Source organism: Scyliorhinus canicula, chromosome 1, assembly GCF_902713615.1.
Source record: "Scyliorhinus canicula chromosome 1, sScyCan1.1, whole genome shotgun sequence".
In the NCBI taxonomy this organism is placed as follows: domain Eukaryota; kingdom Metazoa; phylum Chordata; class Chondrichthyes; order Carcharhiniformes; family Scyliorhinidae; genus Scyliorhinus; species Scyliorhinus canicula.
Window position 1 is genome coordinate 44,596,388 of NC_052146.1, and position 16,675 is coordinate 44,613,062.

The following is a 16,675-nucleotide window of genomic DNA, read 5'->3' on the forward strand; positions in this document are numbered from 1 at the left end:
AAACACAAAATTCATAAAAATTGATTAATGCATAACTAAATAGGCGATCAAACCCTTGTTTTAAACCATGCTGGTGTTGATTGCTTCAGCCCATACGCAGATCATTTGTTTGACAAGTGGCCCAGACCTTCTAGAGTCATAAGAGATCTACAGTACAGAAAAGGCCCTTTGGCCCATCACACCTGTGCCAGTCACAAACAACCTAACTATTCTAATCCCATTTTCCAATACTTGGTCCAAAGCCTTGCCTTGGTGCGCATCTGAATACTACTTAAATGTTATGATGGATTTTGTCTTCACCACCCTTTCAGGCAGTGAGTTCCAGACTCCCACCAAGCTCTGGGTGAAAAGGTTTTTCCTCACATCCCTCCAAACCTCCTGTCCCTTACCTTAAATCTATGCCCCGTATCATTTTATACATCTCAGTCGTCATGCCGCCCCCCCCCCCCCCCCCCCCCCCCCTCTCCCCTCCTCAGTGTCCTCTGCTCCAAGGAAAACAACCCCAGTCAATACAATCTCTCTTCATAGCTAATAGTCTCCAGAACAGGTAACATCCTGGCAAATCTTCTCTGCACCATTTCCAGTGTTATCACATTCCTCCTATAATGTGGGTTCCAGAACGGCACACAATACTCGATGTGGCCTAACCAAAGTTTTATCGAGCCCCAGCATAACCTCCTTACTTGTAAACTCTATACCTTGGCTAATAAAGGAATGCCATCTGCTTTCTAACCACCATATCCACCTGCTCTGCTACCTGAAGGGATTGGTGTACATGCACACAAGGTCCCTCTAATCCTCGGTGCTTCCCTGCCATTTACCATGTATTCCCTTGCATTGTTTGTCCTGCCCAAGTGTATCACGTCACACTTGTCCGGACCGAATTCAATTTGCCATGGACCAGCCCATCTAGATCCACCTGTAATCTAAGGCTATCCTCCTCACTATTTACCACTCCACCAATTTTCATCTGCGAACTTACTGATCAACCTGCCTACATTCATATCTAAATCATTTATATAAACCACAAATAGAAAGGGCCCGAACACTGATCCCTGTGGGATTCCATTGTACTCAGGCTTCCAGTCAGAAAAAAACCCCTCGACCATCACCCTCTGCTTCCTGCCACTCAGCCAATTTTGGATCCAATTTGCCAAATTTCCTTGGATCCCATGGGCTGTTACCTTCACCATCAGCCTCCCATGTGGGACTTCATCAAAAGCCTTGCTGTAATCAAAGTTGACTACGTCAAATGCATTTCCCCCATCCACTCTCCTGATCACCTCTTCGAAAAATTCAATAAAATGTGTCAGACATGACCTCCCCTTAACAAAACCATGCTGACTGTTTTTGATTAATTCCTGCCTCTCAAAATGCAGATTAATTCTGACTCTCAAGAATTGTTTCCAATAATTTCCCCACCACTAAAGTTGGACTAATTGGACTGTAGTTTCCTGGTTTAATCCCTTCCTCCCGTCCTGAATAACAGTGCCACATTGGCTATCCGCCAGTCCACCGGCACCTCTCCTGCGGCCAGAGAGGAACTGAAAATTATTGCCAGCACCCCTGCTATTTCCTCCCTTGCCTCACTCAACAGCCTGGAATACATTTCCTCTGGCCCTGGAGATTTGTTTTAATCTCTTCAAATTCATCACAAGCCTTCAACCTCATTTCTATACTTACACTGTCCCTTTCACAAGTGAAAACCGACACAAAGTATTCACTTATAACCCTATCTACAGGATGACACGTTGGCGCAGTGGTTAGCACTGCTGCCTCATGAACTCAAGGATCTGGGTTTGATCCCGGCCCCAGGTCACTGTCCATGTGGAGTTTGCACATTCTCCCAGTGTCTGCATGGGTCTCACCCCCACAACCCAAAAATGTGCAGGGTAGGTGCATTGGCCACACTAAATTGCCTCTTAATTTGAAAATTGAGTACTCTAAATTTATCTTTTTTTTATTTTAAAAAAGGAACTTACCTATGTCCTCCAGCTCCAAACACAAATTACCACTGTGGTCCTTAATGGGCCCTCCTCTTTCCCTAGTTATTCTTTTCCCCTCATGTACTTGCTAAAACTTAGGATTTTCCGTTATTTTACCTACCAGTATTCTTTCATGTCCCCTTTTAGAATCTGCTAATGACCTTAAAAGGTATTTTTGTACAATCGAGGGCTTCTGCTGCTTTTGAGCCCGAGATACCTGCCAAAAGCCTCCCTTTTTCTCCTTATCCAATGCTGTATATCCCTCGATATCCAGGATTCAGTGATTTGTTGGGCCCACCTTTTTTCTTGATTAGAACATATTGGTCCACATTTCCTTCTTGAAGGAGTCCCACTATTCTGTCACAGATTTACCCCAAAAATTGTCTGCTCCCAGTCAACTCTGGCCAAATCATATCTGATCTCACTAATATGCCCCCCCCCCCCCAGTTGAGACCATTGATCTCAGGCCCAACCTCATCTTTTTCCATAACAATCTTGAATTCAACGGAGTTATGATCGCTGTCTGCAAAATGCTCCCCATGGATACTTCAACCACTTGCCCTGCTTGGTTATCCAAGATTAAGTTCAGGACCGCCTCCACTCTTGTAGGACCGTCTACGTACTGGCTTAAAAGGTTCTCCTGGATGCATTTTAAGAAGTCGGCTTCCTCTAAAATTTTTACACGATGACTACCTCAGTTAATATTGAGGAAGTTGAAATCCCCGACTATGACTGCCCTATTACTTTTACACTTCTCTGAAATTTGCTTACATATCCTCTATTTCCCTCAGACTGTTTGGGAGCCTTTAGAACACTCCCAGCAATGGGATTGCTCCTTTTTGTTTTTTTAAATTCTATTTATATGGCTTCGGTTGAAGAACCTTCTAACATGTCGTCCCTCCTTACTGCTGTAATTGTTTCCCTGATCAGAATTGCTGCACCCCTCCTCCTCGCCATGTTGCCTGAAGATCCGGGAATATCGAACTGCCAATCCTGCCGCTCTCTCAACCATGCCTCAGTGACAATCACCGCTGAATTGCCACTCCACTCCTTTTTTACTTAGCTGTGCCTAGAGCTGCACATTCCTTGGTCGGACCTCCAAAGTCTCCTGAGTAGTGAGCAGCACAGCTGCTCCAGGAGGCCTTCAGTGCAGTGCAGAATTGTCAGGGGAAGTGAAGCCATGTCCCTTTTTTACAGATGCTCCAAACCAAAGTTCAAAATTCCCAGCCACTTTGACAAGAGAGAAGGGGAGTGTGTAAGGCGAGTGAGTGGATGGGCTGAGGGTGGGTTGGGGTCTCCAATTTAGAATAATTTCAGTTCCAGCTGTTACGTAGTTTCCCAACAGAAGTTGAAACTTCCTGGGCTATCCTTACCTGGGACTTATAGGAGGGGGAGGGTCCCAAGCACATCTTCTGGGGTACAACCATTTCAGATGAAGTGTCAACAGAACATGTGATAAAGTTGCGAACTGCAGTTTAACCAAATTTTACCCTCCACAACATTTCACACACTGCCACCTAGACTTGACTATGAACAGGAATGGCAAGACAGGGTGAAAAAGGTCCTCCTCCTTAGCCCAGGGACATCAAACTGCGAGGCTTAATTAAATAAGCAAAGAATAGATTCAGCTTGGGACATCCTATTTCCCAGTGACAACTTGTGGTGCAGTTACTCACTAAGCAAACACCTTTGTTTTGCAATTAAAATTTTGAATGATGAGAAACACTTACCTCCGTCTCCTCTTCAATTTTTGCTCCTTCTGTTTGTAGCAGTGCAAGTAGTATGTCTAGTGAAGAACCACTGGATTGACTATCTGTGGAGAGAAGAATAGTTTTTAATGTCAAAAATTCGTTGTATTTTGACAAGCAGATTAAACGTGCCTTTTTCTATTAAAGCAATGACAGTTTAAAAGACAGAATTGTGCAATAATTTTAAAAACAGGATTAATATTACCATATAGAATTAAACTGCTCTGGCTTGGGCGAAGTGTACAATGTAGTAAAAGGTAGCCTCACACGACCATAGGCTGCTTTCCCCTTTTGCGAGGGAGAGCTGATTGGTGGTGATTTAACTTGAGGATCACCACACCTCAGGAGAGGGGCAAGGTTGGGAAGTAAGGACAACCATGGATAACCTCAGTCGGTGCGGGAATTAAACCCACACTGCTGACCTTGCTTGGCATCAAGACCCAACTGTCAAGCCAAGTGAGCTAAACCAGGCAGGGGAAGGAGCCAGTCTCAATCTTGCATGTTTCAATGAGATCACTCCTCATTCTTTCATACTAGAATATGGACCAATTCTGCTTAACCTTTCCTCAAAGGACAGCACTTTCATCTCAGGAATCAATTTAGCAATTCTTTGTTGTGACATCTTTTTACTAATAATAACAATCTTTATTGTCACAAGTAAGCTTACATTAACACTGCAATGAAGTTAGTGAAAATCCCCTAGTCGCCACACTCAAGTGCCTGTTCAGGTACACAGAGGAAGAATTCAGAATGTCCAAATCACCCAACAAGCACGTCTTTTGGGACTTGTGGGAGGAAGCCGGAGCGCCTGGAGGAAGCCCGTGCAGACACGGGGAGAACTGTGACAGAATAGAATTGAACTCTATACTTTTATAAAAATACATCTTATATTATTATTACTTCTCCATTGTAAACTGGACATTTTGGCTGAACAAAGACCATTAAGATAGCTGATCTGCCGGGAATAACACACTTCACTGTGTCTCAAGAGCTTCTACCAGACCACCTGGGGACTGCACAGCGCAACTTCAAAGTGGTCAACACCACTTGCAGGCCATTGCATTTGATAAACCACACTTTCCAACGAAGTCAATGAGTATGAAATGAAAAAATGAAAATGGCTTATTGTCACAAGCAGGCTTCAAATGAAGTTACTGTAAAAAGCCCCTAGTCGCCACATCCCGGCGCCTGTTCGGGGAGGCTGGTACGGGAATTGAACGCGTGCTGCTGGCCTGCCTTGGTCTGCTTTAAAAGTCAGCTATTTAGCCCTGTGCTAAAGCAGCCCCCTATACAGAGACAATAGTCTTTCAAAGATTTATTTTCAATTCAGTGTCTGCGTGGGTTTCCTCCGGGTGCTCTGGCTTCTTCCCACAGTCCAAAGATGTGCAGGTTAGGTGGATAGGCCATGTTAAATTGCCCCGTGTTGTCCAAAGGTTAGGTGTAGTTATGGGGTTACAGGGCTAGGGCAGGGCAGTGGTCCTATATAGGGTGCACTTTTGGAGGACTCGATGGGACGAATGACCTTCTGCACTGTAGGGATACGATAATGGTGGAGACATTAGCAGCCTTGAAGACCAAGCCAATTTCCAGGCAATGGATAAACATCCCTGAGACATTTTGAAGGCAAGGCCACATGACTGGCATGTTAAACAGCAGACTGGCTTGCAGCTCAACAACTGGTTGGTGGGCTACACAGCAGCAGTTGGTCAGGCTGGGCTTTTAGTTTAATCCTGTTGGAAGTTCTGTACCAATGCCTACGAAAACGATTCATTCATCTTGGTGTGTTTATTTAATCTTAAAATGTCAACACTAGTTGAGAAGCAAATTTTACAACACCTTTGCAGCCCGCCAACCTCAGTGAAATAATTCCTCACTGGGGTTTAATTCTGGACTCAAACTCTCGTGAACCAATATTTTACTTTTTCTGTGGTCTCTACTGGAAATCTGCTTTTCTCTATCCTTCTCTTCACTGTAGAAGTACGGAGGAAGAGATTGCAGACCCCCCCTCTTTTCGGTTTTTTGAATATGTGCAATAAACCAACATCAAGTTAATCCTACCCCAAATCTGCTGTAGAGTCATTAGTCAAAATTGGACCACAGAGGAGTTGGGAAATACACTACTGCTTATTTTATTTTTTAAAAAATTGATTCAAAGCACCTCTCAGTTTATGGACAGATGGAGAGAAAAAAAACCACAATGTTATTTGAACTGACCGCCCCACCCCAGCTAGTGTATATCTTTCCTTCGGTAAGATGATCAATACTGCACACATTATTCCAGGAATAATTCACCAAGTGCTGCACAATCGCAACAAGATTTCTTTACTCTTATACTTCAGGTCCTTTGCAATAAACAACAACATATCATTTGAAACGAAATGAAATGAAATTCGCTTATTGTCACAAGCCTTCTTAACTGGCCGCTGTATTTGTAGGTCAACGTTGGGCAAGGTCACCCGAATCCCTCAATATTTAATAAAAACTGTATTTTTAAAATTCTTCCAATAAAATGACTTTCAGATTTCCTCACATTGTACTCTATCTGCCACCTTCCTGCTATGCTTGGTCTATGTCCACTTGCAGAATGTGTCGTGCTCACAGCTTACTTTCCCACCTAGCTTTGCATAGCTTTACATTACACTCAACCTCTTCATCCAATCCACCAATAAAGATTGCAAATAGTAACGGCCCACGCACTGATCTTGCAGCAATCAGCAGTTTCCCCCAAATTACCTGGATTTTTTCCTGCTCTTTCTTTCCTTTCAATCCTCCACTTATTCAAGCATATTACCCCCAATACTGTGTGCACGTATCTTGCGTAACAGCATCAGATGCGGACTTTTGAAAATTCAAATACACTCCATCCATTGGTTTCCTTCATCTACTCTGCCAGTTACATTCTCAAACAAATCTGTCAGTAACAATTTCATTCTCTTGATCAAATCATAACAAATTGCAAATGCTGTTATTGTTTTGTTGCACGAAATCCATCTGGGCTGAACTAAACTTTTTCTTTGTAATTTCCAATTATGTCTGTTTAGGAATCATTTGTAGTGAAATTAGCCTACTTCTATGTGAATTGGCACCATGATTTGTCCAGTACTGTTTTTCTTTTTCACTGTCGAGGAGGAACGGGAGGAAGAAAAGAAGGGAGTGTGAAGGGGAGGCGAAGGAGGGAGGGAAAGATTAAAAAAAGGGAGTGCAGAAGGGGTGGAGATGGGAAGGAAAGGAAAAGAGGTTTTAGGAATGGGAGGCAGGTGGGAGAGGAAGAAAGGAAAGAGGGCAGATTAGGGGCTGATTTAGCACAGGGCTAAATCGCTGGCTTTGAAAGCAGATTAAGGCAGGCCAGCAGCACGGTTCAATTCCCGTACCAGCCTCCCCAAACAGGCGCCGGAATGTGGCAACTAGGGGCTTTCACAATAACTTCATTTGAAGCCTACTTGTGACAATAAGCCATTTTAATTTATTTTTAAGAGGCAATGGGACGAGGGACTCCCTTCCTGACTAAGAGATATTGTTTACATCTACAGCAACTGATAGAATTTAAATAACTTTAGGGCAGCATGGTGACAGTGGCTAGCATCGCTGCCTCAGTACCAGGGACACAGGTTCGATGGGTGACTGAGCTGAGTCTGCACATTCCCCCCATGTCTGCGTGGGATTCCTCTGGATGCTCCGGTTTCCTCCCACAGTCCAAAGATGTGCAGACTAAGCGGACTGACCATGCCAAATTGCCCCTTAGTGTCTAAAAGGTTAGACGGGGTCACGAGGGAAGGGCAGGGGCATGGGCCGGATGGCCTCCTTCTGCACTGTCGGGACTCTATGATTCTATCTATTTCAACTCTGCCTAATTCTACAGTAAACTCCACCTAATCATATGTTTGAAGTGCTTTGTCCATTTCCTTAATAACTGATTTCCAGCAATTTCCCAGCGATGGATAACTGGACTGTGCCAGAATAACTGGACTGCGGGTCCTAGTTTTCCTTCACAACAACCCCCCCTCTATCCCCCAAACCCCGTTCCTTTTCTTGAGTAGTGGTGTTACATTTGCTACCTTCCAATCTACAGGGACCATTCCAAAATCTAGGGAATTTTAGAACCATCTGGTGTAGTCCATCAGGCCCTGGGGTATTTCTTCACTGTAACTACATTATGTTCCTCTTTCTGCCATTTTTGGTTCCCTGCTAATTCCAGTATTTAGGGGCCTTATTTGTTTAGCATCTCAGCCATTTCCTCATTCTCCATTATAACTTCTCCTGTCTCAGTCTTTTAATCACATTTACTTCTGCCACTTCTTTTAACATATTTGTAGAAGCTCTTGTTTTATTTAGTTGTTTCACTGGATGTGGGGGTCATTGGCTTCTTGCCAGTTTACTTATTTTATTTTCTCCATCTTTTATTATTAATCTTTAGGTCATTCTTACTGGTTTCCAAAACTACTTCAGTCTCAAGCTTACTACTTGTTACTCTTGGCAATGTTAAGCCCTCCTTTTTAAGCTAACACTATCCATAGTTAGCAACAATCGTTTGCTTCTTCTTTGGAACATTTATTTTGCAACTGAATATATTTGTGGAGAATTGTGAAATACTTCTTCAAATATTCATCATTGCTCATTTATCATCATTTAAAAAAAATAGATTTAGAGTACCCACTTGTTTTTTCCAAGGGGCAATTTAGGATGGCCAATTCACATAACCTGCACACCTTTGGGTTGTGGGGGTGATGAATGTGCAAACTCCACACGGGGTGACCCATGGCCAAGATCGAACTCTGGTCCTCAGTGCTGTGAGGCAGCAGTGCGAACCACTGCACCACCATGCCGCCCAGCCCATCTACCATCATTTATAGGACAGTACAAAACTAATCAGCCGATATTAGTGCTGGCTCTCTTGATTATGACAATCTAAAATGATTCTCTTTGCTCTGAAAAGTAGTAACAGAGTCTGCCCCAACTACCTGGATCAAAGCACTTCAAGGTCCGACAACTCTGCATAAAGTCATTTTTCCACCACAGAAAATTTTGCATTAGTGTGCTTTGGCACTAAAGTCCTAGTCACAGGAAATAATTCTTGCATTATTCACCCATCAAATCCCCAAATAAATTTTAAAAACCACTGCAAAGCGTCTGCTTGGTTTTCTCTGTTCCAATTGAAGCAATGCCTGTATCTGAACTAGTGTGGTTCTTATTCTGAGAACTGTGATGAATCAGTATTAGATGCTCTTCAATGATTTGAACAGCCTTTTAGTTCAAATCATTGTGCCGTGGAAACTTGGTTTAACCACTATCTTGCCCAAATTCTGCCCTTACTGGTCAACCTCCCATGACACTTAACAGTAAATTGATACTAAATATAGCCTTTAAAATAAATTCATATTGGAACGTTGCAGACGGAACTATGGATCAAACTCTTGCTGGAAATAACATGTTTTTAAGAGGTGGGTGTATTTACCGGATCTCAGCAGTAACGGTGTTGGATTTGAAACACAGAATTCCCAGAGGGAGGGAGCATTAGGCCACAGAAGAACCACAGACACAAGTGAAAAGTGGGGGAGTGGGGGGGAAAACGGAGGCATAGAACCCAACCATACCCAACTTATAACAATACACATAGCACCATGCCACCCCAACAGGTAGAGGTTGGAAGACCCACCGAATGAAGATGGCACACCAGATGACATGGGGGGGGAAATCAGGAGTAAAAGGGAGAGAGAGAATTCTTAGTGCAATGGGACCCATTGAGCCTGCAGCGACCCTCTGAAAGAGCACTCTACCTAGGTCCACTCCCCCGCCCTATCGTCATCACCCCACCTAACCTGCACATCTTTAAACACAGAGGAGCAACTGATTATGGCCAATCCACCTAACCTGCACATCTTTGGCTGTGTGAGGAAGCCCGAGCACTCTGGAAAAAACCCACGCAGACACGGGAAGAGTGCAAACTTCACACAGTCACCCAAGGCTGGAATTGAACCTGGGTCTGTGGTGCTGTGATGCAGCAGTGCTAACCACTGTCCCACCATGCTACTCTAAGTTCCAAGTTTCTTTGCAATTATTTCAAAATTAACCATCACAAAAATGAAACAGTCACATGGTTCAGGAGGGACATTTGTTTCATTGTACTTGCAGCTTCAGTTTTTACTTATAGAAACATTTAAAATTATGAAGGGAATAGATAGGATAGATGCAGGCAGGTTGTTTCCATTGGCGGGTAAAAGCAGAACTAGGGGGCATAGCCTCAAAATAAGGGGAAGTAGATTTAGGACTGAGTTTAGGAGGAACTTCTTCACCCAAAGGGTTGTGAATCTATGGGATTCCCTGCCCAGTGAAGCAGTTGAGGCTCCTTCATTAAATGTTGTTACGATAAAGATAGACAGTTTTTTGAAGACTAAAGGGATTAAGGGTTATGGTGTTCGGGCTGTAAAGTGGAGCCGAGTCCACGAAAGATCAGCCATGATCTCATTGAATGGAGGAGCAGGCTCGAGGGGCCAGATAGCCTACTCCTGCTCCTAGTTCTTATGTTCTCAGTATACCCGAACAGGCGTCTAAGGGATTTTCGCAGTAACGTCATTACAGTGTTAATGTAAGCCTACTTGTGACACTAATAAAGATTATTAGATTATTACTTGGAAAAATTAAGCTTTTTACAATCTGCACACATTGAAACACAAACTATAAAAAAAAAAATTGAATGGGGTGGGCTTGTGCCAAAGTTTCCCCAAATAAATTCCAATTTAACTTATCCTATTGAGAGGGTATATTAGACATCAGCATAACTCAAAATGGATGGTAGTTGGTGGGACTGCACAGATATTATTGGAAGCAAATTACCCTCCATGCAACAAGTGGTGGTGAACTGATGTCCAGAAAAAAAAAGAATAATTTTCCACATTGTTTATTTTGGGGGAAAAAAAGCAAGCAGATTCATTACAAAACATCTGCTACCTCATGGAATGATTCACAGGAGTCCGAACATTGCAAAAAGGTGAAGCCTCATCTTTCAAATGTATCTCACTTCAACTGATTCCTATTCAACTAATCTAGGTCCACTTAATTGAACTGAAAACCAAAGTACATTGCAGCAAGTTAAGTTTCCCTTCAGACGTCATTTTTACAGTTTAGACCATACACTCGTCATCAACCTAGCCATTAATAATCGCTTCTCAGCCTTTTGGCTAAGGTAAGCATGAGGTCAGGTGTAATGCCTAAATCTGGTATGTCTCTCTTGTGGGGAACATAAATTGGATTAAAGTTGAATTGGTTTTTGGAGCAGGTGAGGAGTTGGATTAGGGGTTTGCCCCTGTCCGCACACATCTGACTTTGTAACTCTGATAAAGGAATAAAAAGCTTAGCCATTAATAAAAACAACCAGTTTCACAAACCTTTTCCCCCACTAACAGCAGTCACCTCTGCCGGGTGACGTGCAATATTCCAGAAGTTGTTCATCAGCACTGATTAATGTAAAGTTGCCATAATCATTATGACCATAGGCTGCTTCCCCCTTGGAGGGGGAAGAGTTGACTGGAGGTGATTGTGGCAGCACGGTAGCAGTGGTTAGCATGGCTGTTTCACAGCTCCAGGGACCCAGGTTTGAGTCCCGGCTTGGGCCACTGTCTCTGCGAAGTCTGCAAATTTTCCCCGTGTCTGCGTAGGTTTTCCCCGGGTGCTCCTGTTTGCTCCCACAAGTCCAAAGTTTGCAGGTTAGGTGGATTGGCCATGCTGAATTTCCCTTTGTGTCCAAAATGGTTAGGTGGGGTTACTAGGATAGGGTGGAGGTTTGGGCTTAAGTAGGGTACTCTTTATAAGGGATGGTACAGACTCGATGGGCCGAATGGCCTCCTTCAGCACTGTAAATTCCATGATTTACCCTGACGATCACCACAAAGACAAAGTTGAGACGGCAGGTCTTGGTGAATAACCCGAGCCGTTACTTGAAGCTGTACTGTTGGCCTTGCTCTGCATCACAAACCAACTGTCCAGCCAACTGAGCTAAATCGGCCCCAGTTAATCAGTACTGATTAGTGCTATAAACTACCATAACTAAATAAAGATTAAAAAGCAAATTGCTGTGGATACTGGAATCTGAAACAAAAATGGTGGACAATCTCAGCAGGTCTGACAGCATCAGAGGAGAGAGAACAAAGCTAATGTTGAGTCTGGGTGACTCTGGCCAAAGCTAGAGAGAACTGAAAATAGGATGATCTTTATACTTTTGTGTGCATGTTTGTGGTGGGGGGGGGGGGGGGGGGGGGGAGAAGAGAGAAGAGAACCGAGGTGTGTGGCATGAGGCGGTGGGGCTGGAAAGACATTATAGGTGGAGATTGACAAAGATGTCTTGGATTAAAAAGTCAAAGGGAATGTAAATTGTGGTGACAATGACCAAGGAGGGTGCGGGTAAGAGTTCAGAACATAATAGCAGAACAGAGGAAAGCAGTGTGTCAAAGGACAACTTGGAACAGGGAACAAATGGTGATAGTTGGTGGGGAGGTGGTTATTTTACTGCAATAAATCAAATATAATCTTGGTAATCTTTTTCTCCAGGATTTGGACTATGATCTCTGGACTTTCTCCACGTTTTAAAACAATTCATGAACTAGTGCAAGAAATGTGTACTCAAAATAATCTCAATTTTCCTAGAATTTGTTGACCATTCCTGCTTCTTTTCTCACTCCAAACAGACTACGTCTAATTTTGGTTATATTTTAAAAAATATAATTATCTCTTCATCCACATCTCTCCACTGCCTACCAAGCAGTCAAATTTCTGTTTTCACCCTAAACATTCATAAACTCTAGACGCTGCACAAGCCCAGATAACTCTCTCCGTACCAGACTTTAGGTAGCAGATGTGACTCCAAAAACAGTCAAGAGATCAACAACTAGAAATGGTGTGATCTTAATTTGAGTAGCCAGCAAAACACTTTTACTTAAGCTGAAGATGTTGCAGTCTTCCACGATATAATAGCGATAATGATGAATTATAAATAACTGCATTATTAAACAATACGACTAGCAAAAACATATATAGAGCTCTGCAAATCATTTTATGAACATTCGAATTAGGAGCAGTTAAGCATTTCAGTTCCTCAAATCTCTTCGACAATTCAATAAGATTGCGGTTGATCTGTTTTGAATTCTGCATTACCATCAGTTTGAGATTTACCCCATCTTAGAGATGCCTCTCAACTATCCCTTTAAGATTTGCACTGCCTCTTTAAGAATTACTGTTGTGTCTAAGTTCTTTGAGTTATATCGGGGGAAAAGGGTGGCACGGTGGCAGTGGTTAGCACTGCTGCCTCACAGCGTCAGAGACCTGGGTTCAATTTCAGCCTTGGGTGACTGTATGGAGTTTGCGTGTTCTGCCCGTGTCTGTGTAAGATTCCTCTGAGTGCACTGGTTTCCTCCCACAGTCCAAAGAAATGAAATGAAAATCACTTATTGTCACGAGTAGGCTTCAATGAAGTTACTGTGAAAAGCCCCTACTCGCCACATTCCGGCGCCTGTCCGGGGAGGCTGGTACGGGAATCGAACCGTGCTGCTGGCCTGCTTTAAAAGCCAGCGATTTAGCCCAGTGAGCTAAACCAGATGTGCAGGATAGGTGGATTTGTCATGCTAAATTTCCTCTTAGTGCCCAAAAAGATGTGTAGGTTAGATAAAAGGGGTTAGAGCGGGGGAGTGAGCTTGGGTGATGTACTCTTTCAGAGGGTTGATGCCGACTCGATGGGCCGAATGGCCTCCTTCTGCACTGTAGGGATTCTATGATTTCTCTTCAAGACTCAATCAGCTCCGTTAAAATTTACTGACACTTTTAATACTTCTTACTTCATTGCATTAGAAGTCACATGATCTACCCAAGTTTGTATCATCACAAAGAGAGATTATTCACTCTGATCGCAGTGAAAAAGGTCACAGCTTTTTCAGTGGCAATGGAAATTCCACTCAGACCCTGATTGAGTTCAGCTAACTCAGTGGAGATTGGCAATTGCACTATTGCTCCATGCCATGCAATCTTTACCAATGGGGGCAGCGAGATGAATTAAGTTATTTTTCTTTGAGAGGATATTTACAGTGCCAAAGGGGCCATTAGATCAACACCAAAGATAAAGTGTATATTTTCCATACCAAATGCTAAACACTTGGGAAATCTGAGAATTTTGTTATTTTATTGCACTTACTCAAAAACTGATTAGGGCTGGTTTAGTTTTCCCAAGCCGCATGTTTTTGATCACTGATGCGCTGTCATCTTGGGCCACTGCCAGTCACTGCTTAACAGATTCAAAAGCAGCATCAGCACAGTGCTCAGAGCACAACATTTCTCTTTACTCACCACAGGCTAGAATGCAGCAATACCATCCAGAAATGAACTAATTAGGTTTTCATTCAACGGGACAAACAACTGATGCTACAAAACAAGTTTGAAAAAATAAACAAAATGCTCGAAATGCACAGGTCAAGCAGCATCTGTGGAGAGGAAAGAGTTTAATGTTCCAACGTTGATGGCCTTTTCGGCTTTTATTTCAGATTTACAGCATCTGCACTATTTTTCTCAAATTTTTAAATAAAAAAGAAAACTCCATTAATCTTTTTTCTTGGCCTAATTACCATAGTTAATCAGACACAATTTTAATCTCACACAACTAAGGTCCCATAGACACTTGAGAACAAAGGCAATCAACTCTGACATTCTTTCCCTGCCAAATTCCAAACGTCACTACGTGTTACCCGCAGGCAGATCATTGTGGCCATCAACCATGGAACGCAAACAACTAACTGAATCCAGATGTAAAAAGAACAAGATTTAACAATGATCCATTGACTGTTAAAGTTTGAAACTAAAACTAATGATCAGTTGGTTATTCAATGTCGCTCTACTATTTTTTATATTTTTATATTTTACTTGGATTATAACACATTTATTAATTTTACCTTTGGCCACAGCAGAAATTAACTTTTGATAATAAAAATACACATTCCAGGACCCATAACACTACCCTTATTTTTATTTTCAGCCAGGCCCTTACCCGACAGTGACTTGTTGGGGTACTCTTCTGCAGCCACCTGTTGCCCCAGTAGCAATCTCACTTGTATTATGGAGTGGCAGGGTATTTGACTGCAGCTGGCATCATAGCCAAGCTTAATCCTGTGAATGAGCACCACCCTGGCTAATTTTAACCCAAGTACGCCAATTGGGGTTACTGTACTACCGCCCTAGCAGAATCAATACACATGGGAGATTAAACCTTTCCTAGCCCCTTGGCCATACACTGCCTTAACTCATTGAGGCATTACAATGGGTTACATTTAAGTGTTTACATGAATGTTGTGCTTCATGGGTAGAAAATCAGCTGATGTTTTAAAATTCCAGAAACCCGTCCATTGCATAGTTTTTCTTTCTTTCATAGCAATGGTGATTTTTTTTTAAAACTATAAATTTTGGCTAGTCTGTAGTAAATATATTCTGCAGTGTTTAAAACATTTTCCTTACATAAAATACTTGCAAGAGTGAATGACAAATCCCAACAACACTGACATTAACTACTGCCTATAATATTAGAAGCGTCAGTAGTCCAATTGTTATGGTGGGAAATTTGGTCAGATTCCAAGCAGGGCCTACTAATTTGTGTCTAGTTCAACTAAACCATTATCTGATCTGATTCTGCCAAATTCGATATGACAGATGCACTGCTTTGGCACCAAATTCTTCTTTGACCAACGAGCTACTTGCATGAGATTTTGAACCAGACCATAAGTGGAATGGAAAAATACCTCCACATACTATAGAAAAACATAACATATTCATGGAAACAATAGGAGAGCTTGCAAAACTGCAGCAACGAAGCAGGCATCAATTAGGCACATCTCTATTTTGAATAGTGAAATACCCGCTAGCTGCTAAACAATAGTCTCAAGTCCCTTTATGGAGACTGTTATCACGCATCACCAAGTCTCATGCCATACATTGATTTGGATGCTAATTATTTACAATGTCCTCTACTGTATAGTAGCTGAAAAATGCAACGTTTGAAATGTTTTGAGGAAGTTGGTGTCAATGCAGGTTAGCAGCTCTGATAAACAGCTTGTGCACGGTGTTCCATCCTTCCAACTATCACTTTGCAATCAATGAAATAATTTGTTGGTAGCCCAGTATAATGTACCAGAAAGATGCAACTATCTTAAGTGTAAAAGTACTCGAAAATGAAAATAATTAAACAAATTTAAATCAATGGTACAACAGCCTTTTCTTTTAAAATCAGATCACAAGAAGTATTTCTGACTTTAACTTGGCAAATGGCCAAGATGCTCACCAAATCAACAATATGCCCCTTTTGACACTAATCCACAGGAGGAGATATTAGGCAGATGACAAAGCTTAGTCAAAGTTGGTTTTCAGGAACATTTTTAAAAGTGTATTGAGGTGAAGGAATGTACAGAGGGAATTCCTCAGCTTGGGCCAGTTTAAAACACAGCAGCCAAGGTGCCACAATTAAAATTAGGGACGTGCAAGAGGCCAGAATTGGAGGAATACAAATCTCAAAGACTTGCAGGGCTTGGATGTAACCGAGATGGGGAGGGGTGAGGCAATGGAGGGATTTTAAAACTGAGACAAGTGTTTTAAAATTGAGGAATTGTCTGACTTGGAGCCATGTTGGTCCATAAGCACAGTTTAGGGGTCAATGAGATTTGGAGTAAGATACATACAGCGCAGTTTTGGATGTGCAATTGACTATGTAGGGTGGAAGGTGGGAGATCAGCCAGGAGAAAATCAAAATGATGAAGTTGAGATAAAGAAAGACATGTGTGAGGGTTTCAGCAGATGTGCTGAGGAAAGATGATGTGACTGAGATGAAAGTAGACAGTCTTGATGATAAAGTAGATGTGTGGTCAGAAGTTCACTGGTGGGTCAAATGCAACAAAGTTGCAAGGTCTGGCTCAGATTCAGACA

General features: G+C 42.4%; 1 protein-coding gene across 1 annotated transcript in view; it reads right to left on the reverse strand.

Moving 5' to 3' along the window:
* The window catches only part of vps37ba (VPS37B subunit of ESCRT-I a), a 43,670-nt gene that overhangs the window by 3,571 nt on the left and 23,424 nt on the right, over positions 1-16,675 (reverse strand). Inside the window, exon 3 of the mRNA XM_038790227.1 lies at positions 3,716-3,798. Coding sequence (XP_038646155.1) covers positions 3,716-3,798 — 83 coding nt within the window. The remainder of the gene's footprint in view (positions 1-3,715; positions 3,799-16,675) is intronic.